This window comes from Rhinolophus sinicus, linkage group LG09, assembly GCF_036562045.2.
Source record: "Rhinolophus sinicus isolate RSC01 linkage group LG09, ASM3656204v1, whole genome shotgun sequence".
Taxonomy (NCBI): domain Eukaryota; kingdom Metazoa; phylum Chordata; class Mammalia; order Chiroptera; family Rhinolophidae; genus Rhinolophus; species Rhinolophus sinicus.
Window position 1 is genome coordinate 29,422,556 of NC_133758.1, and position 25,326 is coordinate 29,447,881.

General features: G+C 52.4%; 1 protein-coding gene across 50 annotated transcripts in view; it reads left to right on the forward strand.

Annotated features, from left to right (window-relative positions):
* The window catches only part of CELF4 (CUGBP Elav-like family member 4), a 297,226-nt gene extending 273,237 nt beyond the window's left edge, over positions 1–23,989 (forward strand). For 4 of the 50 annotated variants that reach the window (XM_074340058.1, XM_074340047.1, XM_074340048.1 and 1 more), the window contains exons 9-15: positions 3,848–3,913; positions 4,779–4,862; positions 9,358–9,441; positions 14,236–14,314; positions 14,731–14,902; positions 21,252–21,338; positions 23,352–23,989. In XM_074340058.1, the coding sequence (XP_074196159.1) occupies positions 3,848–3,913; positions 4,779–4,862; positions 9,358–9,441; positions 14,236–14,314; positions 14,731–14,902; positions 21,252–21,305 (539 nt within the window). In that variant the 3' untranslated portion in view covers positions 21,306–21,338; positions 23,352–23,989. Of the gene's footprint in view, positions 1–3,847; positions 3,914–4,778; positions 4,863–9,357; positions 9,502–14,235; positions 14,315–14,730; positions 14,903–21,251; positions 21,340–23,351 lie in introns of those variants that run through there. The other 46 variants (XM_074340052.1, XM_074340057.1, XM_074340060.1 and 43 more) reach the window with 17 other exon arrangements.
* The last annotated feature ends 1,337 nt before the right edge of the window (positions 23,990–25,326 follow it).

Sequence of the window (25,326 nt, forward strand, 5' to 3'; positions counted from 1 at the left end):
TGGGTGAAGAATTCATGGGATAAGATCACTGACAGCTGTGTTGCCAGTGCACTACGAGCGGGCTACATGGACAAGACGTGCTCATTTAAGGAGAGCTCTATTGCTGGACATGAGAGATTGGGGCCAATGGTTCTACAGGAAATGGAGTCGCAAGAAATTCAAGCCGGAATTCGGAGTTTGGAGAGTTATGACGATGTTCCAGAAGAAGATGACATGACTGTATTTGAATAAATGTAGATTTTTGTACATGCATAAATGAATAAATGTGGATTGTTGTACATGAAAAATAAGCTATCCCCTGAAAATAAACCCTAATACGTCTTTTGGAGCAAAAATTAATATAAGACCCGGTCTTATTTTCAGGGAAATACGGTAATAAGAAAGGGGATAGAAGCTTAAAGAATAATTATATTTAGTGTTAAGTAGGAAGAGACTCTTTTGGGAAGAGACTTTTGGGGGATATGTATAGATCGACATTCTGACCAGTACATACCATTTCGGTCCCTTGGTGCCCTCAAAACCCCGGCCAGCATTTCAGACGGAGGATCAGCACCTCGGACAGCTCCCAGCTCCTGCTTCCATGAATTTTGGCACCCAGGAAGATCCCGGAGGCCGGTCCTGATTATCTTTGTTCCTCTCAAACTTAGCACTTCTCCCATGGTGTGAATGTACAGTTAAGTTAGAGCAGCTCCTGTCTCTGGTCTTGAGGATGAACTGACAGAGCAGGAAAGCTGGGCCTGAAGCCCTAGAGGAAACTAGCAAGGGGCGATGTATCAGGTACGAGTGCTGTCCTTCCTAGAGGTCAGATGACGGGGTTACAGAGACCCCACAAGTACCCAGTCTTTGCTGGATGAAAGGGGGGCCCCAGAAGGAGGGCAGAGTCCAGCTAAGAGCACAATATACATCTACGGAATGTGGAAACAATAAGCAAAATGGAGTCTGATAAGAGTGAATGTTTTCCAACTTGAGGTGCTAAAGGATTCAGATGAAGGGAGAGCGCTATAGGCTGAAGAAGCCCAACACAGCTGCCCCGACAGGAGGCTCAGATTGGGCTTTAACAGATGGGTAGGAATTGGGGAGGAGAGGATGAACAGGAAGCACATCCTGTGGAGCGGCTGTCCTGGAGCCCCAGAGGCAGGCGGGGCCGGCCTGGCAGGGGTGGGGGAGGTGAGGAGGCTGGCCCCACTAGGGCGGAAGAGGTCAGCCTGGTGTGACTCAGCAGTCGGGGGCAGAGGAGCGCTTCACACTCGGGTTGCCCATCGGAATCCACTGGGGGGCTATGTAAAACCACAGAAGCCCAGAACTTCTGATTTCAGTGTCTGGAATGAGGCCCAGATAGCCAGAGCACATAAAAGTTCCAGCAGCAGCAGAATACAAGGTCACTGTGCTAGAGAAAAAGAGGAGAATGTCCTGACTTTGAACTTGCAGTTGTCCTTGATCATGTTCCAGTGCTTGCCCCTCAACTCACCCCTCAGTGCATAGAGAAGAGACTAGAGAAGCCAAGAGAAAGAAGCAGCCGGGTGCAGAGAGTCTGGAGTGTTGTTTCAGGGTGAAGACTCCTAGCTGGCAAGGGAGGCAGGGCAGGGGCTTGGCAGGCTGGAGGTGGGAGAGAGCCTACCAGTCTCAGGTTCCTGGGCTCCTCTTGCCTCAGGCTCATGGGCTGGGAGATACAGTCCCCAGCACATCTGGGTGGTTTCATTTCCCCCTCCTCCATGCCCACAAGCCCATCTGGAGCTCTGGATTTTGACAAACCTGTTCCTTCCCCACCCCCACCAGCATCTGTGAGCTATTTTCCTCGTGGGATTGGGAGATGTTTCTCTCCCCCATTTGTAACAATCTGCCACATCCCATAAACAATTCCCTGCCAGAACAGGAGGGAGGGATGGAAGGAAGGAAAGGAGAGAAGTAGTACATTAAAAAAATTAATTTACCATTTTTAAATGCAGAGTTTGGAGCTGCTGTAATGAGCGAGATCCTTCAAAATGTTCACTCGCTGGCAGTTACTAATGAGGTCATTAAGCAGAGTAGAAAGGGGTCTCGGAAATGCTTTTCTCCACTTCTTAGCCCCAGGTAGCTTCTCTGCTCCCTTCCTCCTGTTGCTCATCGAAATCATGTTGGAAGCACATGGTGTGGCCTTTACTACCACGTCACACCCTTGAAGGGGTGGCTCATAACTGTGAAGGACCATGCGTTCCTTCCCTGTGTCACAGGATTTGCTGAGCACTTGCTGTGATCCTGGCACCGTGCAGAGGGTGGGGGCTCTCCTGTAGGTTGTGCAGGTTTTATTTTACAGAAGGCACCAAACTGTGCCCAGAAAAAGAGACACCTTTTTCTAATTTGCCTAAAGGCAGTGTGTGGTTGGGCAGCCTGGGAGACCAAGAGGACGAGCTGGACACGACTCTGTCCAGAAAGCTGAGGCTGGTACAGGGGTCAGGGAGAGGGAGCAGCAGGAGGAAGGAGACCCAGCCCACCAAACACTGCTACCCCCTCGGTCCTGGGAGCTCCTGGCTCCAGTCTCCACTGTGAGGGAAACAGAGGGGTAGGGATAGGACAGGGTCAGGAAAGGGCCTCCATGCTGACCCATCTTCTGCTCCCCCTCTGGGCAGTGCTCTGGCCCAGCTTCCCTGCTGCCATCTGCACTGTCTCTAAGGCTCTCTGCCCGAGGATTTCCCTTGGTTACCTTGAGGCCCAGGTGCTGTTGTTCTAGTGGGATATTACTGAAGTTCAGCAACAAGAGCTCAAAAGGGAACTTTAGGAATTCTTCCTGGTTTACAGGCCCCAACGTCTGGCACCACCACTTAGCTTGACTGGCCTAGGTCGCCGGGCCAATAAGCCCAGATGGTTTTCTTTCCACCTCCTTGTATTATACAGTTTGCCCTAAATACAGTGCAGCTGGCAGCTGGATCTGTCCCCATCCACCTCCATGGCCCTCCAAGGCCCGCCCACAACCACGTCAGTCATCCCTAGCCATGGTCACCAAAGGCAGTACCCACCATTGGCCCACGCACCAGGCTTTTGCCTACAGCTTCTGTAGACACAGCAGAGGCAGCAAGTAAACCATGCTCCCACATCCAGCTGCCCCAAGTTGCTTTCCAAAGCAACAGCACAACCGTTCTCTCCTCGCACTGGGCAGTAGATATCCTAGACTCACGAATTTGGGTGGGAGGAAGATCGTTGGTCTGCTAGTTCTTCCATTTCTGTGGGCACCACTCCTCTCCGAGCCCATGGGGAAGACCTCGTTCGTGTGGCCAGTCCTTGCTGAGGGAAGCCTCCATGTCTTACGCAAACTCCCTAAGAACAAATGAGGGGGTCCCTCTGAGCAGATGGGGTGGCCCAGGAGGACAGAGTGGCATGGTGAGGCCTCCTGTGCCCTTTGTTTCACCCAGCTGGGGTGTGCCCCTGACTTCTGCTGGGGATAAATGAGGATGGGACTACCCTGCTAACAGCATCTCACCCCATTCCCTGCTTTCCCACAGCTCTTCTCTGGGGCTGGGTCCCTTATGTGTCCCGATGAAGCCACTCATGGCCGAGCCTCCTCTGGCATCTCCTTCCTAGCCCTTCCCAGCCTTCTGCGTGAACCACCCATCTCACCCCACCCCAGGCCCCTGAAGCTTGCATCCCCCAGCCAGGGTGGGCAACCTTCACCCTATTCAGGGCCCTGGACTGGGGAAGACAGCCCCAACAGGGTCCAGGCACTCAGGGTTCCTGTCTCAGATGACCTGCCCCAAGGCAGACACCATAGTGGCTGGGGAGGGCGATGCAGCCAGTGTCATCTCCATGGGCATTGCAGGGGAGGGGCTGGCTTGGGTGGGTGTCACTGACCTCTGCTCCCTTGGCTCCCCTGCAGCACAGAGCCCCACCGCCGCGGACCCCCTGCAGCAGGCCTACGCTGGAGTGCAGCAGTATGCAGGTCGTTAGTATCCGCGCGTCCCCACTCCTGCCGTGGCACCAAGGCCTGTCCCCACCCCAGGCCTGGGCTCAGCACTGTGTGGGAGGGGGTAGAGGGAGGGAGTGGTGGGGGTCTTTGGTGGAAGGTGGGAGGGCTCCACTGCCAGAGACCCCGACTCCAGGCTGCCTCCCTCTGTGCAGGCCCCCTAGCATTCAGGCGGAGTTTACCCATTGTGACAGTGGTGGGTGGTGGGTGGACAGCTTGGTGAGCCAGGCTGAAGCTTTGAGCTTGTGGTGCAGTTACTCATCTTTGACGCCAGATTTCCCTCCCCACGGGGCTGCCATGGCCAGTTGGTCCAGGAGCACCAAGCTACACAGCAGCACGGGGTATGAGGCCGGAGCGGGGGTGCTGCCCACTGCAGTCCACAGTCACTGGCCCAGGAAGCTAGATACCTGGGTTTGAAGGAAGGAGAGATCCCGGAAGGGAAGTGGCTTCAACCTCTCGCCTCCCCTCCATTCCCCGGCATACGCAAGGGTGACAGGGAACAAGGGAGGATAGGCAACCAGAGGTAGGAAAAGGGAGGGGCGAGAAGAGGCAGCCCTGGGGGGGAAGGGGATTAGCCACTGTAAAGCCCAAGGCCCTCCCGCCCTCCCCTGGGCTGGGCAGCACGCACACAGCCGTACACACGCACACTTCTCTTCACTGTGCCGCTTCGCCATTACTACTGATAGCTGGCTTTATCTTAAGTGGCTGAGCTGAATGCACTTGTTGGCTGGTCCGCTTTTACTGCTCAACACTGAAATTTCTCTTTCTTCCTGCCTCTCACCCTGTCTCTCTCCGTGTCACTGTCATCATCCCTCGCTCTTGCCTCTTCTTGTTGGTCCTCCAGCAGCCGCCTACCCTGCTGCCTATGGTCAGATAAGCCAGGCCTTTCCTCAGCCACCTCCAATGATCCCACAGCAACAGAGAGAAGGTGAGTCTGCGAGCCGGGCTCCCAGGCCCCTCCCTGCCCCCTTCTCTCCCCAAAGAGGCTGCTCTCCTGGGCCTTTGGCTGGGTGTTTTGTTGGAAAGATGACCATATTTGTGTGCTGTGTTGAGCGGGAGGGAGATGGCAGGACTGTGAGCTGTGGCGCTCTCCAAGCCAAGCATGGAGGTGTCTCGTGGGCAGCTCTGCCAACTCCAGTGGTGGGAGGGTAGGAAGATGGGGCCCTGGATGACTTGGGGTCCAAGAGTCCCCCTTCCCCCAGTGGAAAGGAAGGAAAAAAGTAGGAATGCTCATGGCTGAATGTGGGGGGAGTAGGGAGACCAGTTCATGATGGACAGAAGTTGTGGCCTCTGGGTGACCGAGAGAGACAGGCAGAGCTCGCAGGGCAGGAGTTCACAGGAGGTGAGGGGGTGTGAATGCTCCAGTGCAGGCCTAAGGCAAGAAGAAGACCCCGGAAGCCACATCCAGAGGCCCTGGTGTGAACAAGGTGGGCCAGGTGAGGCCAGTGGGCCCAGGGAGGCTGGGCCTCATGAAGACCCCCAGTGTTTTCCCATCCCAGAGCCCAGGGACCTAGAAGAGCTAGGTGAACAAGCCCACCCGAGAGAGCTCAGTTTGACGGGGAAGGAATGCTAACAAAGTCCTGTCCTCCCCACCCCCATGGAAAGGGGCACCCTGCCAGTGAAGCCACCATACTGTCCCAGTAGCCCACATGGCCAGGGGGTTCCACTGGTCTCCAAATGGCTGGCACAGAGCCCCCGCTGCAGACTATCCCAGAGCTGTGGGCTATAGGTTAGACCTGGGAAGGACCCCCGGTTTGCTGGTCCAAATTCCTTTGGTCAGCAGTATGCAAACAGGCACCAGAGCCTGGACGGCTGAGAGCCTGGGCTTGGGAGCAAACTCATTGGGGTCCGACTTCCCGCTCGTGCCTCCCTCTGGGCTTTGGTGTCCTGCACAGTGGGGCCACTTGTCCATGTCTGAGTGACACCTGGGCTCACCATCGGTAAAGCAGGGGTGAGGGGTGGTCCATCCGCCCTGCCCCTCCCATAGGGGCCCCTCACTGGGCGGTGGCCCTCGAGCCTGCCCTGCTGTTGCTCTCCTCCCAGCCAGTGCAAGCCTTTCAGCACCACACCACTCAGATCCGAACTGCAAGGGATGGGGTCCAGGAGTCCCAGTGTCGCCTATCCCAGGCCAGAACCAAGAGCTGTACCCATAGGCGCTACTACTTTTGTCATTCCACTGCCTTCAGGCTGACCCACCCTCATCTTATAGAGAGGGCTCTGCATCACTCTGGTCTGTGGGCCCAGGGGACTCTAAACCCTGCTGCACAGGTGCACGCACACGCACACACACACACACACACACACACTGCTCTGACCAACACGTGACAGCCCCTACCACTCAGGCCCTCCACCTGCTCCCTGTGCTGCCCCCCATAGCACACGTGTGTCTGCCTCTGAGCTCCTCATATCTCCTCTCCATCTCTGAGCAGCTTCAGTTCCCCACCACCGTGCCCGGCTCCCGACACCAGACGCTGTGTGGCCAGTCGCCACTGCGGTCTCTGGGCTGAGGCATCTCCCACGTTTGTCCCCATTTTCCCTGACTGCCATGCACAGAATGAGCCACCCTGGGGAACAGGGCATGGGGAGGGGTTAGGGCAAGGGTGTGGCAAAGGCACGAGGTGAGCCTGGGCATGGGGGTGAGACAAGCAGGGTGGACGGAGCCCGACCACAGCCACGTCCACATGAGGCCCGGATGACAAAGCAAGCTGCGTTCCCCATGCTCGTGGTTGGCCTCCTTATGTTATGGTCACTTCCCCCCTCTAATGCCACTGAAATACTAGGACACACTGGTTGCTGGGGGATCCTCTTTCCAGCTCCTTATCTTTGAGCCGAACCTGACAGCCAGCAGATGCTTGAATCCCCAGAGGTAGCCTGCCCCACAGACGTGCCACGGTTACTCTTAGGGTTGGCTCCGTCCCTGGCTCTGCCAGGGGCTGCTCTGTGGTCAGGGGGAGTCATTGCCTATCTCTGGAGCTCCGTTTCACCATTTCTCAGAAGGCTGGGTTGGACCAGGCTGATCTCCCAAGCTCTGCCGGTTAGGCCATCTGGATGCTCTGTAATCTGTGAATGAGGGTGTGCAGGGAGGGCTCCACGGCAGTTGGAGAAAGACAATTCATAGTCTCCCTGTTGAGGCGTGAGGGGCAGGGGGCTGGGCTGGGCTGGGGCTGGGAGAGCTGTCCCTGTGGGGCTCAGCACAGACCATGCCAATGGGACTAAGCCTACTGGTCTTGCCCTCAAAGGCTCCTTTTCTCTTTAAAGAGAACAGGCATAGCATTCACATAAAGCAGCTTGCAGAACTTGAACTTGGAGCGCAGGCCCCAAGTTCAAGGCAGGTGTCAGCATAGTGTGGAGTGGAGAGGGTAGCCTGAAGAATGGCGAGGGGAGGAAGAGGGAAGGCAGGTACTGGGGGCCTGGGGTGGGTGGACAGGAGCACAGGAGAGGGCAAATGCCCCCGTCCCTAGAGAGCATTCTATCTAGCTGGAGAGAAAACCTCCCAGACATAAAAGAGAAAGAGACTCAGACAGCAGAGTATGGAGTGTGGACTTGGAGCCCTAGAAGGGAGAAGTGTGGGGAGTACGTGGGTGGGGGTCCTGGAGGAAGGGCAGCTTAGGTTAGGCCTGCAAGCTGGTTCCTGCCCCAAGGGGACTCACATCTAGCTGGGGACAATCAAAGGGACAATTCACAGTGCATGAACCAGTGAAAATACACATGGCTGGAGGGGATGGGCTAGAGGGGCAGGCCACCAGAACTTGGAGGGATCCAGTACTGGGGACCCCTGGAAGTGGGTGAGGGAGCACGCTTGCGCCGGTTCTGAATGCGCCGTCAGCTGGCAGTTTGCCCAGGAGACAGCCGTCCAGGGAGTGGGCAGGTGGTGCAGGGCAGGAACCAAGGACCACGGAGGTCAGCAGCTTAGAGGGTGGCCTTGGTGGTCAGAGGAGTCTCTGGAGGGAGGAAAGAGGAAAGGGGGAGGGGAATGGAGAGGAAGGAAACAGCAGAGAGACTGCAGAGCAGAGAGACTGCAGAGCAGAGAGACTGCAGAACGAGCTCTTTGCTCCAGGATTGAGTTATCTGGCAGCCTTGCCCTTCCCAGAGAACCACGACAGTTGGTTCTGGCTGTAAAAGCCACATATCAGCCTATGTCGGTGCCTTACAGCCTTCACTTTTGAGCTCATGTTTAGTTTCCACTAGCGTCTGATCAGAACCTTGGTTCTTACACAATTCTAGCAAATGCAGCTATTTCCTTTGTGTGTCCTCCATGGGCTGGAAACCATTGAAATGACCACACTTTCAAAGGTTAAATCACATGTGGCTTACTGTGTTGAAGATGGCAGGAAACAGATGAAATATCTTGGAGAGATTTCCATTTCAAAGGTTAAAAACAGCATTTGGGTCATTGAAAAAGAATAATGTATATCTTCAGCTATTTGGAAATTTCTGAAATCCAAAGGTCTCAACTCTGTTCATAGTTTCTGGGGCGTTGAGATGGATGACAGATAGGTAGACAGAGGAAAGCACAGAATATGGAGGCAGGTGGCCTGGGTCCACATTCTGGCTCTACCTCCTACTGGCTGTGTGACTTTTGGCAGGTGTCTTAACCTCTCTGGGTCTCAGTTTCCTCATCTGTGAAGTGGGGGTGACAAGCTATAGAAGTGGCAGGGCTGTTATTGTTGTAATGAAACGGAGAGCCTTTCATGTAATGAGGCTTGTGGTTACCTTGGCCAATTGCAGAGCCTTGCTGTGAAGCCCCTCCTGCACACCTTGCCCACAGGAGATGCAGGATAAATCTTGATTTCTGCCCTCAGACCAGGGCTGAGTTTGATGTTTGGGGAAGGGGAAGGTGCGGCCGTTGGGAACCAGATGGGAAGGAGTGGCTGCAGGCCAGGGAGGAGGGTGGGCTGAGCTGCCACCCCATGGATGCAGGAGGTGAAGTGAAGCTTCTCCACCCCTTGCACCCGTACCACTAGCATAGCTGCTTCATGCTGATTTTCTCTGTGCTTCCTGAGCAGGGGCCGGGCAGGAGGGAGGCACAGCAGGTCCTCTCAGGTCTCCCAACCTCTGCCTCTTCTTAGCACCTGATTTCCACTGCTAATCAGGCCTTGTATTCGCCCCATTCACCTGTCACCTCCGTCTCTGGAGTCCCAGAGTTGCCAGGCAGGCACCCTGTTTCAGATCCATTTTGCAGAAAAGGCGACTGAGGCACAGAGAGGTTCAGTGACTTGCCCAAGGGCAGAGCGGAGACCAGAGCTCAGACTGGGGGTTCAGCAGCCCCCACTCTTCTTGGATCTTGGATGAGACCCCCCCCTCCTAACCTTGCCCCCACCCCTCCCTGCTGCCGCTGCCTAACTCGCTCACCTCTCCTCTGTCTCTCTCTTCCCCCACCCTGCCATCCCTCCTCCCTGCCCCACCCCCTCCCCTCACCGCAGGGCCCGAGGGCTGTAACCTGTTCATCTACCATCTGCCCCAGGAGTTTGGGGACGCTGAGCTGATGCAGATGTTCCTCCCTTTCGGTAATGTCATCTCCTCGAAAGTGTTTGTGGATCGGGCGACTAACCAAAGTAAATGCTTTGGTGGGTAAAGATAACAAACCAACTAGCTTCACCTAGGACAGGGCGGTGCTCGCACCAATTTACCGGTGTCCAACAGCTTTTCTCCTGCTCCTTCACGTGGCCTCCCCCAGGGGCTCCCCATGGCCCAGCCGCCAGCCACCATCTCTCACCCTTCTTCTCTCTTCTGCTGTTCTTCTGGCTTCTTGGCTTTCCCTGCCCACCCCCTGCCTGGCTCCCCATCTCCTCCATCCCATTTCAAGAGACAGATTCCCCTCCCAGCCACGAGGCCCAACTCCCACCAACTGAGAAGGGGGAGGAGCCACCTTGGGCAGGGGTGGAGGGGGCAGTGAGAGAGCCTAACATCACTCATTCTCCCCGCAGCCCCTCTTCTCTCACAGTCAGAGTGGCCCTGGGGTGAAAACTGAGCATGATCCTTGGGGTGGGGGTTCTGCCCAGCCGAGGCCCCGACCCTGCCTGCCCCTTGGCTTCCTCTGTCCACCTCTCTGCCCTGCCCCCACCCCCATCTCTGTCTACCCTGCTCTTTGCTCCCCTCCTGCCATCCAATGAACTCTCCTTCTCCCACCCATCCCTCTCAGGCCACCAGAGCCACATTGTTGAGGAGTCAGGAAGAGGAAAATGGTCCCTGCCCTCAGGAAGCCTCAGGTCCGAGCTTAGATGAAAACCACACCTACTTAACAGCAGTGAAATCTGCAAGGCACCAAGTAATGCAGTCATGAGAAAGGCAGGTGGATGTAAATAAAGGAAGGGGTGGTGGTGGTGGTGGCGGTGGTGTTGGTGTTGGTGGTGGTGGTGGAATTCCATGCAGGGCAAATAGAATGGACAAGGGCATGGGGCTGGAATGAGAAGAGGCAAAGGGCAGTGAGTGAGGAAGCTGGAGGCTTTAGGGAGAAAGGAAGGTTCAGGGGAGACCAGCTGTGAGGGAGGGTCTGTGCTGGGGAGGGTTTTGACCATTCAAATGCAGATGTTTCATGTGGTGTGGTGGGCAGTGGAAGAGGGTGGGAGGTTTCCGAGCTGAGATAGTAGAATGAGGATAACAGCTTTCAGGGAATTAGCCTGGTGGCAGGATGTTAGGTGGGAGAGGACTTGGGGGCGTCTAGGAGTATGGTTGTCATATAAAATATAGGATGCCCAGTTAAACTGGGATTTCAGATGAACAATGGATGCATTTTTAGTATAAGTATGTTCTAAATGTTACATTCAGTGTGGCTCATGCAACATTTGGGATATACTTATGCTTAAAAAGAACTCATTGTTTATCTGAAATTCCAATTTAACTGGGTATTCTGTGTTCTGATTTGCTTCAGACCTGGAATCCCACCTCACTCCCACACCTCTCCCCTCCATTGCTCCTTACTCCCTCTCCTGTTCTACCTCCGTCAGCCTTTCCTTCTGGGGCCAGAGCCACTCATGACTCACCAAGAATTGAGGGGTCCAGTCCCCAGAAAGCCACACATGCAACTAGAACTGAGTCTGCCAGAAGCTCATTGTCTCCAGGTTGACCCCCAGATTCTGGGGCAGTGAGGACAGAGCAGGAGGCTATGTTGGCCAGGGGACCCAGATCACAGCTTGCGGGTAATAGAGGGGAGAAAGTACAAGAGTATAAAAGCATCAGGAAGAGCATGTGAAGGAAATTCCAGTTTGGAGACCAACTTTCCAGAACCAGAGGGCTTGAGGTTTTAGAGCATGTTCGCCAAAGCCATCAAGACCTTTGCACCACTGTCCCTTCCCCTGGAAATGTGTCCTACTTCAGTGGCATAGAGTGGCCTCAGCTGCTCCTTTGTCTTTGGATATTGGGAAAACAAAGTCCAAGAAACAGACAGGGTTGTACCCCTCCACCGTTTGTCCAGTATTTCTTCTGACAAATGACAATTCTGCATGTAAACACAACAAACTGGAAATCTTTGCATTTGTTCTTTAAGAAAGCCTCAGATGTTAATAAAGAAAACTGCTAAGAGCCCACAAACTGCTGGCGCCTGGGCTAGAGCAGGCTTGGTCGTTAGTCATAGCCTCGCTACATCTGTGCTTTTCCTGGCTGTCCCTGACGTGAGAGCAACCCCATTTTCAAAGGCATTTCCTCAGAGTTTGCCCACACACCACCCTTGTCAGTAACCCATTTCAATTCTCCAGGACCAAAGTTTTTCCCCTGCTTTCTTTGGGGAAAAAGTCCTCTGCATACCTCCACTCTGGCTCTTTTCTTCTGAACAAACTTCTCGCGTTGACCCTCCACCGGCAGGACAGTCTCCTGCATGCTTGCTGGGTCCAGCCGTTTCTCCTTAAGCCTCTTGGGTTCTGGTTCACAGCTGATCCTTCTGAAACTCTCCCAGAGACCTTTCCTGTGAGAACAAACTCCAGCATTCACTCATGGGTTAGTTGTTGAACTCTTCCGAGTCTCAGTGTCGTCATTGGTGAAACGGGGATGTTAACAGTCAGCCTTTGGGAATGCAGTACTTCATGAGATGCTGTGTGTGAGGGGCTTGGCCAGAGTGGACCCTCAGGAACTGCTAGATCCCCCGACAGTCCCAAAAGGAGGGGCCATTTTTGTTGGAAACGTGGTCCTATGTTAAAGGGAACCCCTCAAAGGCCCCACTCACTCTTCATAAGCATAAACAGAATCTTCCAGAGGCCTGTGAGCGTCTGTGCAGCACAAATGGTTGCCAAGTTGAAAGAAGGGTTGGGGCAGGGGTTACCAGGATGGACTCCTACCTGCGAGGCTTCTCGTGGTGGGGGTAGAAGGAATGGGGAAGGGGCTCTGGGAGGTGGAAGACAGGACTGGACACCGTAACCATGGAGATGGTGCCCAGAGCCCTGTCAGTGAGGGACAAGCTCCCTGGCTGGACTGCGAGACAGTTAAGAAAACTAGTTGAGGAAGAAAAGTTACCTCAAGCCAGGAGTCTTTTCCAAACCCTGGGCTTCTGGAGACTCTAGGCTCTTCCGTGAAGCCTGGGCTTTCCTCCTCCAGGACTCCTCTGTCCCCTCTTCCCCCTCGGTGGCTGTCCCTTCCTTTACACTACAGCACCTCCAGCCCCTTTTATCTTTCTCCTGTCTCCTCCCTTGCAAAAACAGCCACCATGTGCACGTAGCAATGCAGAATTGGAGCTGGTGGTGCTGGTGAATGAGAAGAGGGAGGGGTGTATGTAACTGGCAACCAGAGTTCGGCCATCTTGTCCTGGTTGGGAGAGGCTTTAGTTCAACCACCCTCCTTAGTCTGGGGGAAAGCAGTGCAACAGGTACACAGTTCACACATTTGAAAACCGCTCTGCTCTGCTAACAACTTGACTAGTCATCAGACATATAATTTGGTGGGGAGGGGATAGGCCAGGAGGGGCTGAGAGGAAGAATTGGGATTATTCACACTGATCTGCAAGTATAGATAACCCTAAATCTCTCCTATCTTTTCTGGCATATAGCCTTATACAAATACTGGCTGTGTTGCTTCAGGCCCGCCTCTGACCTGTTCCATCTGAGCTTTGGGAACCTGATCCTTGCTCTCGCTCTTGAGTGCACGCACATGCGCGAACACATCCCCCCTCCCCTGTCTTTGATGGTTGCATGGCTGCAAGAGCAAATGTGAGCAAATGCAGGAAGGACACAAGAGAAAGAGAAAAGAGGCCAGATGGGGACAAGGTAAAAAGGGAGAAAGTCACTACAGGGGGAGAGTGAGGAAGGGGCCGCAGGCAAACTGGAGGTATGGGGACAATTAACCAAGACAGCTTCTGCTTCAGTGGGTCTGTCCATCTATCCCTTATATATCTAATGGCCTTTTGGGGATAAGCACCCCAAATGAGGCAGGTTTGCAGGATGGCCTGGGAACTTTGCCAAGCTTAGTTTCATATATTATATTTTGAAACAAAGGGAGATTTTACAGGAAAAATAAATAGAAGGCAGAATTTACAAGAGAAAAGGCCTCTAAGTCAAATCAATTCCAGGAAATACTAGGTTAAGCAAAGATATGAAGGCTTATGTATTGGAGAAGTTGAGGTGTGAAGGGGATGTTTTTACTTCTTAATGTGACTTGAACTGTCCCAGAGGGGCCTGGCTAAAACCCTCTGTGACCAAAGAAGCCCCTTTTCTCAAGGAGCGCCTATGGGGCCGTTCTGGGGCATGCCGATGTAACACGTAGTCTCTATAAGGAATGCATACCACGTGTCAAAAAGGTGACTTCTAAATGAACTTTGGGACGCTGGTCCTTCTGCATCTGGGAACTGCATGTTTCAGAGGGTGACTGGGAGCCATGGATGCTTCCATATCCTGTCCTGGGATGCTGGGGGTGTGTGAAGGGGTGGGTGAAAGGCACTTCCAGTCTGTGGTACATGACGGCTCTCAACTGATTTTTATTCGTAGTGTTCATTTGTACTATTATTGTTATAATCCTATTATTATTGTTATAAGGGGTCCATAGGGGACACGTTGATTGGTGCTTGCTTAGTCCAGGGCAAAAGCACCTGCTCCCTGGGCTTGGAATTTTATTAAATAAAAGGAAGATGCCGACAGCCCCTGGGTACCAGGTGGTGGGTTAATGTGAGTCGGTCTGCACTGAACTCCAGTGTCCACCAGGAGCCCGGCTAGGGACAGCCTTGGCCAGGACCGGGAAGGGGAGGGGGGCCGCGAGGACCGTCAGCCTCTGCCCTCCCCTACGGCCCAGCAGCACTCGCGAGGGGGGTGGCCCCAAACGGTGGTGAAGTTCTCTCCGTGGTGCCTCCCCTCCCTCTCCCTCGCACTCCTCTCTCTCCCCAGGCCGGCACCCTGTGCCCTCCCGCTGCCAGGCCCCCTCCTGTCAGGGAGGACAGTGTCCAATAAACTCCTCCACCCGCAGGTGTGTCCGCCCTCTCCCACCGCAGGAGAGGGCTGAGGTGCCGGGGCCGGCCGGGGTGGGGGGCGGGCGCCTGTCCGAGCCCCACTGTGCCGCGGGCTCCCTGCCCCGGGGAGAGGGCGCCGCCAGAAGACGAGGTGAAATTGGGGAGGCCTGGAGCCTCGGAAGCGCCCACCCCAGGAGAGGCCAAGCGCACAAGGGCTCGAGGGGGGCGTGAGGCCGGCCGGGGGCGGGGCCCGGGGGGAGGAGCCTTGAGCCCCGCCCCTGCCCGGAGGCGCGGCGGGAGCGCTGGGAGGGGCCGCCGTCCGCCCGGCCCCGGTCCCGCCCCTGCCCTCGGCTCCCGACCTTCTCCCCACTCACCCCTCCCCGCCGGGGCGGCCCAGTGGAAACCCAGGCCCTCGTCCCTCGTGTCTCGCCAGGCTTCGTGAGCTTCGACAACCCGGCCAGCGCGCAGACCGCCATCCAGGCCATGAACGGCTTCCAGATCGGCATGAAGAGGCTCAAAGTGCAGCTGAAGCGGCCCAAAGACGCCAATCGCCCATACTGAGCGCCGGCGGGAGCGTCCCCCGGGGGAGACCAGGACTCGCACAGGTAACCGGGGGCGGCCGGGGCGTGGGGACGGGGGGTTGGGGTGGGGACACCGGACGGACCCGCCGCCTCCCCAGCCTCCGTGGGCTGGATCCTTGTGGCTTGTGCCTTGGACCCGCTGCGCCCGGCTCGACCTGCTCCTCGCCCGGTGCCTCGGGAGCAGGCACAGAGCTGCGGCAGAAATGGGCATGGCCATCCCCCTGCTGCAAATCCAAAAGGGGCAGGAGTGAGGGAACCATTCTGAGAAGGTGGGGCGAGCCCTGGGCCTGCGCCTCCAGGTCTGCATTGGGAATCCTGTTCGCCAGAAAACCCTATGGGGATGAACAGATGGCAAGCTCAGGGCTCAGAGAGTTTGGGGGCAGCAGAATAGGCTCAGCTGGGAGCTGTAGCCATCTCCTGGGGCCTTCTCCCGGGGTCCCTGGCTCGTCCCTCCCCAGCTCTCTTGTTTGGAGCGCTGGCAGCCATGAGACCCCCTCACCCCTCCAGTTCCCCATAGCTCAGTCTGGAGACGAAGGACAGGACTTCTCAAAGGGAACTTTATCAAAGACAAAACTGGATGGGACAGAAGCTGAGGATGGTTATGTTATAGCACTGGGGTCACTTACCCTGCCTGCTTTACAGAAGCCATTGATGAGTGGGTAGTTGTCACATTTTCCTGTTCAGTCTGAGTTCTGCCTTGCAGCTGGAGACAAAGTCGGCCACTCCTCTCCACGCCATGTTTTCCCCTGGGTAAAGTGGCTACCTGGGGAAGTGGGGAGAGAGAAGATGTGCCAGGCCATCCAAAATCCACCTTCAACCTGATTTCCCCCATTGCTGTGAGCTCCTGCAGGGTCAGCTCATTCTCAGGCCAGAGACTGTCTGCCCAGCCCTCTCCCTCCATTCCTTCAGCAGTACTGTGCCCCAGGTACTGTTAGGTGCTTGGGACTCAGCCCTGAGTAAGACTGATAATCCTTGTCCTTAGCAGGGGAGAGAGACAATGAACAGTGACATGTGATCAAAGAGTAAATTATATAGCGTGTCAGATTGTTGGTTACAGCTAAATCAGGTAGTCAGGGTAGGCCTCATTGAGAAAGTGACATTCGAGCAAAGACTTAAAGAAGGCGAGGCAGGGAGTCATGCCAGCATCTGGAGGAGTGCCTCTTCCCTATGAGGAAACAGCCAGCATAAAGGCTAAAAGGTCAGGGCAGGGTGGTGTATTCCAGGAACAGCAGGAGGCCAAGATGGCTGGAGGGAAATGAGCATGGGGGGAGGTGAGAGAGGAGACACCCCCGCACCCCTCCCAGGTGAGGAAGGCCACCTTGTGGAGGTGCCACAGGCCATTGTATGGACTTTGGCCTCTCCTCGGAAATGGGGCTGGGGGTGGGGAGCCATTGGAGGGCTCTGAGTAGAGAGTGGTGTGACTCCCCTGCATTTCAGCAGGGCCCAAAGTAGAGGTGTAGGGCGCGGGGACCACTCAGTCCAGGTAACAGCAGTCGGTGTGGTGTGAGGATTTGAGTTCTCGAAGTATTTGGAAGGCAGAGCCAAGGATGCTGTTTATAATGAATTAGAGGTGGGTGTGAGAGAAAGGAGTCAAAGATGACACTGGGCTTTTGGCTTGAGTGGCTGGAAGAGCAGAGCTGTCATGCCCAGAGATGAAGAGGGGCTGGGAGGAAGATCAGGCATATGAGAGTTAGACATTTTCGTGGAGGTTCAGAGTCTGGAGTTTGGGAGGGAGGTCTCCAGTTTTCCTGTCTGCCTTCAAATCCCACTGCTGCCAGCAGGATACCCCCATCCAGCAGCAGCAGCACTCCCCTTCTCTCAGAGGGTGCTGAGCTTCCTCTCTCCGTAAAGTCGGAAAAGTGCCTCTCTTGCCTCCTGAGTTCCCACCCTGCCCATGTCTGGCTTGGATGGATACAGATACTCATGTTCATTCAGAGTGTGGGAGAGGAGGCAGCCAGCAGGTGGGTGCTTGTCCGTAGGAGAGGGATGGTTCAGTGAAAGCAGCCATTGCTGGATATAGAACACTTTCTCTTAAATAAGCTTAGCTCTCACGTTAAGGCACGAGCTGGGTCAAGGTGCTTCCCTTCTTGGGCTTCAGTTTATTCACTAAGAAAGGCAAGGTGTTGGAGTCATCAGAGGATTTTTAAGGAGGGTTCATGCTCCAGGGTCATGCCCTGAGATTGTGAGATGCCCCTGCGGGTGTTCTGTGGCTCCCCCACAAGCAAGCATTTTGTCTTTGCCTCCTAGACCTCAATGCAATTAAAACCCAAGCAAGGATAGAACCTTGAGGTCCGAGAAATGCTCAGATGAAGGGATGAGGAAAGCAGACATAAGGTTACAAGTGGCCTTCAAGATAGAACCAGCTGACAGTCATACTTGGGGTGGGGGCTTCAGATGAGTGGTTTAGACAGCAGAGTGGGTTGTTCCACCAGAGAATACAACGGCCAGAAAGATGAGAACCACAGACTTTCACACAGTGTTTATCACTCGTGAGGTGCAGTTCTTATAGGTAATAACTATAAGATATAAGTATATAGCTATAACTGCCTATAAGGTATGTAGTATTATTAGTCCCATTTTACAAATGGAGCACAGAGAAATTAAGTCACTTGCCCATCAGCTGCTGAGTGGTAGAGCCATGATTTGAAGCCAAGGGTCTAGTTCCAGAAGCTGTGCTCTTAACCCCTTCAAGTAAGGAGAATGATAAACCCCCACTGCTGTCATCACCCCAACCCTCCCACCCCAGAGTGTCCTGAGTATCAGAGGGGACATGTCATGGCATCTCACTTCTCAGGTATCAACCATCTGACGACATCCTCTCTATTAGGCTGTCTTCTAAAAAACCTATGATGTGCCATAACTCTATAATAATGTTGACCTTTAATCTCTATGTTGACCGCATTTTCACATAGTGCTTTCAAGTTTCCCACCCCAAGACTATTAGAAGCTGTAACAGAAGGAGGGTGCTAAGATGAGAGGCAGGCTTGGGGATTGCAGTGGGGCATGACCACTGTCAAGTTTCCAACAAGGGAAGAAACAGCATGCAAAAGCGGCTAAAATTCTGCACAATTTTACACGCTAATCAATGGTGTTTAGAAATGGTAAGTCCTAGGTGCTCAGAAGGGCAGGCCTAGCCTGAGCAGGGACTGAGGGATGAGCCATCCCTAGGAGCAAAGAGGAGACAAGGACGGGGATTTCAGGGTCAGGGCTGGCCACCCGCAGTGGTGAAGGTGGGAGGTCAGCAGGCCTGGTGGCCAAGGTTAAGTCCGAATGAGAGTGTGACAGGTCTGGGGAAGGAGAGGGGCCCTAGCAGGGCAGCTGTGGGGAGCTGGGAGGAGCATGGTTGGGCTTTGGTTCCATAAAGTGAAGCCTGGGTGGCTGGGAGAGATTGGGTTTGGGTCTTCTGAGAGGGTAGCTCGCCTTCTTTCCCGGGTTCCTGGCTTTCCTGCTGCCCCTGCCCCTCTGGCTGCTTGGGCATGTTTTCTTATGCTAAGATGGCAGTTTCTCCAAGAAATGCTTACCAGGAAACTAAGAGGAAGGAAACAGACAGGAAGAGGAGGCAAAAACACGGACGTGGCCAGGTCTACAGCTAGTGGCCAGAACACCTGAGTCCCTTGTCCTGCTACCAAGCTCCCTAGTAGGCGCTGGGTCCCCAGCTGGGGGTGGCTCTGGGTTGGATGACACACCGAGCATCCTGTTTGAGTCCCGTGGGAGTCCTGTCCCTTCTGGGTCCTGGGCTTCAGCTCTGAGTGTGCGTTTGCACAGTGTCTGCTCTGTGCTTTGCAGGTCTGACCTGCCAGGCTGGGCGGTGGCTTTGGGCCTGGGCCTCCCCTGGCCAGAGCCCTGCTGCCATCAGGACCTGGCCTCGGAATTGATTCAGTGTGACCATCATTTCCTCACCCAGGTCATGAGTTGGAGCGTCCCAGGCCTAACTCAAACTCCCCCATGCTCCCATGCTGGTTGGTGACCCCGCTGCCACCATTGAGCTGTGCTATGTGAGGCTCTTCAGGAGGGTAGCTGGGAAGGGGTCCCCCAGAAGCAGAGGTACAGCTGTTTCCTAATGAAGAGAGTAGTCAGCTGTTCACATGCAGAACGCTGGGGAGCTCCATAGGGGTTGAATGAGTATGAGTGTGCTTGTAGGTCGGGGGCCAAGCGTGTGTAAGAGATGGGAGTATGTATGAGAAAGTTTGCTGGATTGAGCTTTGAGGAGGGGCTGCGTGATACTCCAGCTTGAATCCCCAGTACCCAGGATGGTGCCAGGCACTGAAGGGCAGCTGGAGGGAAGCTGAGGTGGGCAGAGGAACACAGCAGAGTGGGGAAAGTGGGTGAAGTGCTCAGGACTGGGGGGGAAGGGGGGTCCCCAGAAGGTCACTTAGTTGCACTTGCCGTAGCCAATACCTGATAGCACTGCCGTCCTCTGTTCTTAGGCCTCTTCTCCCACCCAAAGGGATCTGCCAGTTGGATCTCCTGGGTGGGTCTAAGGGCTTTCTTCCAGGAGGGGTTGGTAATGCAGGGGAGGGTGGCATGTCAGGACCTGGTGGGCATGTAGATGGGCCCTGGTCTGAGTAAGGGAGAGATGCTGTTGGAAGAGCAAGACCCCAGCTTGGACCGCCAGGCAGGGCAGGGGTGTGTGGAGGAGGAGGGGCTGGGAGCTCTTCTGTGAAGGCCGTGCCCAGGCTGGCTCTGGGCTTAACATTGCCACCTCACAGCTGCTTCGTAGCTTATGCACAGTGACATTTCAAGACCCCAGTCTTCCCTTCCATGCTCCCTAGAGGAAAATAAGGAAGGAGTGGAGAGTAGAAGCCTAGTGGATTGGAAGCCCTGCTCATAAACCTGGTGCATAGGCTCTGGCACAGGCCTGAGGACTGCTGCGGAGAGGGCTAGGACACCCCCTCTCCCAGCTCCCTGGCTGGGGGCAAGCGACCATGAAATGGTGAAGGGTGCAGCAGAAAACACCAAGCGAGTAATTTGATGATGCTCCACAGAGAGGGGAACCCAGCCTCAGCCACTTAGGGCTCTATCAGGAAAGAAGGCAGGTCAGGGCCGGTGAGATGGGTCAGTCTAGAAAGCTGTACCTGGGGGGGCTGTGGGGTGTAAAGGGATGGAGGAGGACGAGGTGGAGTAGGCGAGCTCAGCAGAGCAAAAGTGACAGCGACAGAGCCTGGAGATCCAGGGGCCCTCTCTGGTGGACTGTCCTTGCTTGTGTTCCTGAGGCTGCAGGGCACCCTGCAGTCTTCCATGTGGCCTTATCATGGCGCATGGTGCAGAGCCTTCTAAAGGCTCCGTGTGCCCAGAAGCAGCCTCACTTTGGTCACGTGGGCCACCTTGGGGGCACAGCAAAGGGTGTCAGGTGATCATGAAATGAAATCAGTAGTGCCCAGGTGTGTTTATAGATGTTCAAGGATGTTGATGTGACTTACGCTCAAGCTGAAAACTAAATGTGTTCATTTCCTGAAGGTTCTGAGGGAAGAGGGTTGAGGCAGAGCGGAAGGGGAGAGGATCATAACATCATACAGTGGGTGCTTGTGCTGTGGAGACACCCTTCTCTGGGGATGGCGGCCAAGGTGGAGCCCGAAGGGGGGGAGGGCTGAGTGGCTGCCAGTGTGGACTGTACTATGACAGCAAAGTGTCTCATGGATGGACCCCATGGCTACAAGAGTCGCCTTAGCCAGCCTCTGACCTACCTGGCAAATCAGGGCCACCCTGACAGGCTCCCCCTGCTGGTCCACAGGCTGAAGCCACAGAAGGCTGGGGAGGTGAGGAGAGCCTGGCACCTGGGGGAGAGAGAAAGAATGAAGGGTGATATAAAGCAGAGACCGTGCTCCCTGATCTGCTTGCCGGCCAAGGTGGTTTGAGGGGCTGTTTTATTTTTTTCTGGCCCCCTCGCCAAACCGCCCATGCCCCCCCTTCCCCCAACGCATGATGGATGCCCTTAGTGGCCCTGTGTGAGGTTCTGCTACTGTTCACGGTGTATCATGTGTCTGCATAAACAACTGTGTGTGTATGTGTGTGTTGCTGTGCCCATGTCTTTTGTCTGCCAGCTTCCTCCATCCTTTGAGTTCTTTTTAGTTCTCTTATGATTTGACTGCTGTTCTCTCATCAGAGCTTTTAGATTGATGCTGTGGTCTGGTGCTGTATAAATATATTTTCTTTTAATTTTGTTTTAACTTCTTCCTTGCCCTTCTTCACCCTCCACCCAACTCTCCCTCCCCTCCCACACTCCCTGACCCCACCCGCCCTGCCCCACCGCTTCCTTCCCCATTGCCCACACTCTTGTCCCCTCTCTCTTTCTCTCTCTCTCTACATATATAAATATATATATATAAATCTTTTCTTCTTTTGTCATTCAATCAAATTCCAACAACCCAACCAGGGCCAGTCAAATCCACCACAGTCTCGCGCTGAGCTAGGAATAAAGTTCACGTAATCACATGAGAGTGGAGAAAACAGTCCCCCATCCGTAAGTTCAAATCAACTCAAAGTTCACAGTGTGACATGATGGCGTCATGTAACAAGGCTAAGAATCGGTTGCATGACAATTGCCGTCAAGTTTCGTGGAGGTGCTGTGATTGGAGCGTTTTTCTTGGATGTTGTATCAGTTGATGATTGGCCAGTCATGATCACACGTGCATTCTCTTGACTTTTGTGCTGCCACGATCTTTTTTGCTGTGCTCATTTTTGTTTCGTTCTTGGTGCTTGCAGTGGTTTTACTTTCTGTTGTTTGGTTTTTCTTGTTCAGCGTTTTTTATGCTTCTTTAGATGTCACATAGAGAAAAAAAAAACCAAAACAAAAGCACAAAAAAAAAAGTAGTAAAAATAAAGATGAATTCCTGAATTATCGAACATGGGATCATTTAACTGTGCAAACCATTGTTTTTTTTCTTAAAAATAAGGAAAACATCTTAAAAATATCTATGCGTGGTTGATTTACTTGCACTTGAAAATATTGTGATTTTATTTTTTTCTAGAAATTTGGGGGCCTTTTTCAATTGACGCTTTCCTAGGTCTGGTCTTTTTCCAGTTAGGCCATTTTAAATCTCACTTCAAAAGGAAAAACAAAAACAAAAATGAAATCTCTACAGTAACAGAATGATAAAAAAAAAAAAAAAAAAAAAAATTCTAAACCAAAATAACTAGAGTACAAAGCCAGAGGCCTCTGAGAGAGAGCGCCTGATAACAATTATAAGGTTTGTATTGTAGCCACTTCTGCTAAATTAAATGTGGGGAGGGCAGGTGGGGGACTGGGGTTTTGGGAGGGTTTTTTGGTTGGTTTGGAAAAAACAGTACTGACAAAAGCAAAATGCACCTTTTTGTTTACAACTGAAAAAGGGTCCTTGACAAGTGTTTTTTAATTTTATTATTATTTTATTTGGTGTTGTAATTGTTTAGACTGCTGTGTACGGTTTGCTGTTTGTTGAATCAACAGTGTGAAAAACCTGCCAGCATGGATTGATATACGCATGACGTTGTCCCCTCAACTGGGGGCTTTGCAGTTCTAACTTTCTTGATGTAACCAGTCACCCCCATGTATAAGTGGAAGCTGCTTGCTAGAATGGAGATGAGTCTCATTTGTTAATTCACAATGATTAAGCATTCTCCTCTTGATTCTAGTCAGATCATGATTTTTTTTCTTAAAAGCGAAACAAAACACCAAAAACCCACCCTTCAAAACAAAATCGAGAACTGTCTGAGTTAATTTGTTTGATGATTAGATCTGTTCTAACTTCTTTTAGGTTCTCCCATCCACACCCTTGAAGTTCTGAATTTCCTCTAAATTTCCTGGCATGTATGAGAAAAATATTATGTGTGTGTGTGTGTGTGTATGTGTGTATCTATGCATATACATACACACATATCCATGTATAGCCACATATGTGCAGGTGAATATATTCTACACATATATCCAGATATACATATATATACATAGCCTCGCAAATAGTTACTGACTTTGGGAAAGAAGCAGTTGGCTGGAAACTGGGCAAGGAGTCAGCAAAATTAATGTCACGGATTGTTCTTCCTTCTTTTCCTCACGCGGGGGAGGAGTGGGCTGGGCTGCTAGATTTTTGCTGTCTTGTTTGCTAGGCTTCTGTATACATATTGTATCTGGGCTACAGCCCTCAGAGATCAGTTTAATTATGAATTCATACCCCATAGTCCCAAATTCTTCCCTTAGATTGAGCCATACCCTAATCCAGAACTCTAAAGGAACCCAAATCGAGACCCCTCTCCCAACAACTAAACCTCAGCTACAAGCATCACCACTAGATCTCCCAGTGGTTTCTTACTCGGAATAGAAGAGTCAATTTCTTCTTTATGTATCATGATCATGACTAATTCTCATAGTGGTCTTGTCCCTCCCTCCCGCCATTCCCCAGAGCTCCCGCCCTCACCCCCAGGCAGGTTCCTTTTGGTGTTTGGATGCATTTTGTGTTTCCTCTCTTGGCTTAATCAGCCCTGATTTTCTTCATTTTAGGGCAGGATGCTGAATGGGCTACATTAAAAAACAAACCTCTCTCTCTCTCTATTTATAAATGAGAACTGTTGGATGACACCTTTGACATATCAGCCAATATCAATCAAGCTGAGGACTCCAGACACTCTCTGTGACTGTAACATTTCTTCAAGGAAAGTATAGCGTCTGTGGAGTTCAGAGGGCACGTGTTTGGGGGAAAATACATATGACATAAAGAAGAAGAAGATGAAGAAAAATGAGGAAACAAAAACAAAACAAAACAAAAAAGGCAACTTTTAAAACAAACTAACTTGCTATCAGATGGGGAGGCTGAAGGGCTGGGAACTGGGAAGAGACGCTGCTTACCGATCCCCGGGGCTTTTCCAGCCCGTGGGCGCCTGAGGCAGGCTGGGGCAAGCGGTGTGGTGGGACCTGGTCCCCAGGGGGCGGCTGGAAGGCCGCCACTGAGCATCTCTATCTGTCATTCCTTTAGCTATTTAGGGACCAAAGGACCAAACTTTTTATTGCAGATGTGTAGCTCTATGTCAAATAGAGGGGGAACGGAGGATAACCTCCTTCCTGCCTTCTGGCTGTTCTTGAAACAGCTTAGAGCGATTCTATGAAAAAAGTAATAAAAAATTAAAAAAAAAAACAAAAAACACAAAAACGAAAAAAAAAGGAAAAAAATTATGCTTAAATGCTTTTAAAACAGCAAGGTAATAGTTCTTTGATACTTTGAGAGGCGCTTTGATTACCCTCATTCAAGTCTATGACACTTTCCTATGGTTTTCTGTATTATATGTCTGGTTGGAGCTGTTGAGATAAACAAGTTGGTGGATATTTGGGGAAAGCAACAAAAATATTAAAACTCATTAACTGTGAAGTGTGAGAAAACAAGGAGGGGAAAAAAAGGGACTTATAAGGCAAGATATTTGTTGTGAAAAGTCTGTAAATGCTTCTAACTTTTCCCCCTCTTAAAAATCATAATAGTTGTACAGAATTTTAAAAAGGAGAAGTTTAAAATACCTATATAATAGAAGAAAAATTAGAGGAAAGCAAAAAATAAAAAAATAAAAAATAAAAAAGGAAAAAAAAAACCTATAGAAGTTAGCGTTACTGCTAAAATCCCAGATGTTGTAGGACTGTACTTTTGTAGAGTTTAGACTGAGCATCAACCCCTTCTCCCCGCGAGTGCTGTCGGACGACGCCGTTGACCCCGAGGGCCAGGCCGGACTTGCCCTGACCTGCGGGCTCCTGGCTGCCCACTGCCGGTGGAGGCCACGCCATCAGCCAGAAGGCCCGCTGTAGCCGCCCTCGCCTCGCCTCGCCTCGCCTCCTCGCCTCGCCTCGTCTCGCCTCGCTTCGCTCCCGGGAGCTGCGCGCTCGCCCGCTCTCCGCAAGCCCTGACACCTTCTGCTTCACTCGCCTTCCATGCTTGCTCCAGAGACTTTCCGGGCAAGGGAGACCTGGGAACTTTCATCTTAAAACAACAAAACAACACACACACACACAAAAACCTTAAACAAGAGAGAGAAAAATAAACAATCTTTGAAGAATTTCTGAAACTGTTTACAAGGAATTTTGAAAAACAGGGATGTTTAAATGATGCCGGCTCTGTTTTTCTGTAAATAAATTTGCATATTTTGTAGGACTTTTAATTGTAATGATAGAGAAAAAACAAGGAAACTATTTAATGAAAGCACGATATTTATCTTTGGTAAATGACTTTAGAGCAGTTAAAAAAGACATTGCTTAAAAAACTCAGAATCAGAAAAAAACACTGAATTATTTAAGAACACATATATTTTAAAGTATAACATATTTATTATAATTTATTTGCACCGTTGGGAAGACTTGCTTTGGCATTCTGCCTCAATCCCTCTTTTCATTGACGCCCAATTCATCTGGAGGCCGGGGGGGCTCTTGGACCTACCATTTTTTTCCTTTTTAATTTTAGAAGAACAACTGGTTCCTCTCAGGCCTCCTGTCTTTCCTT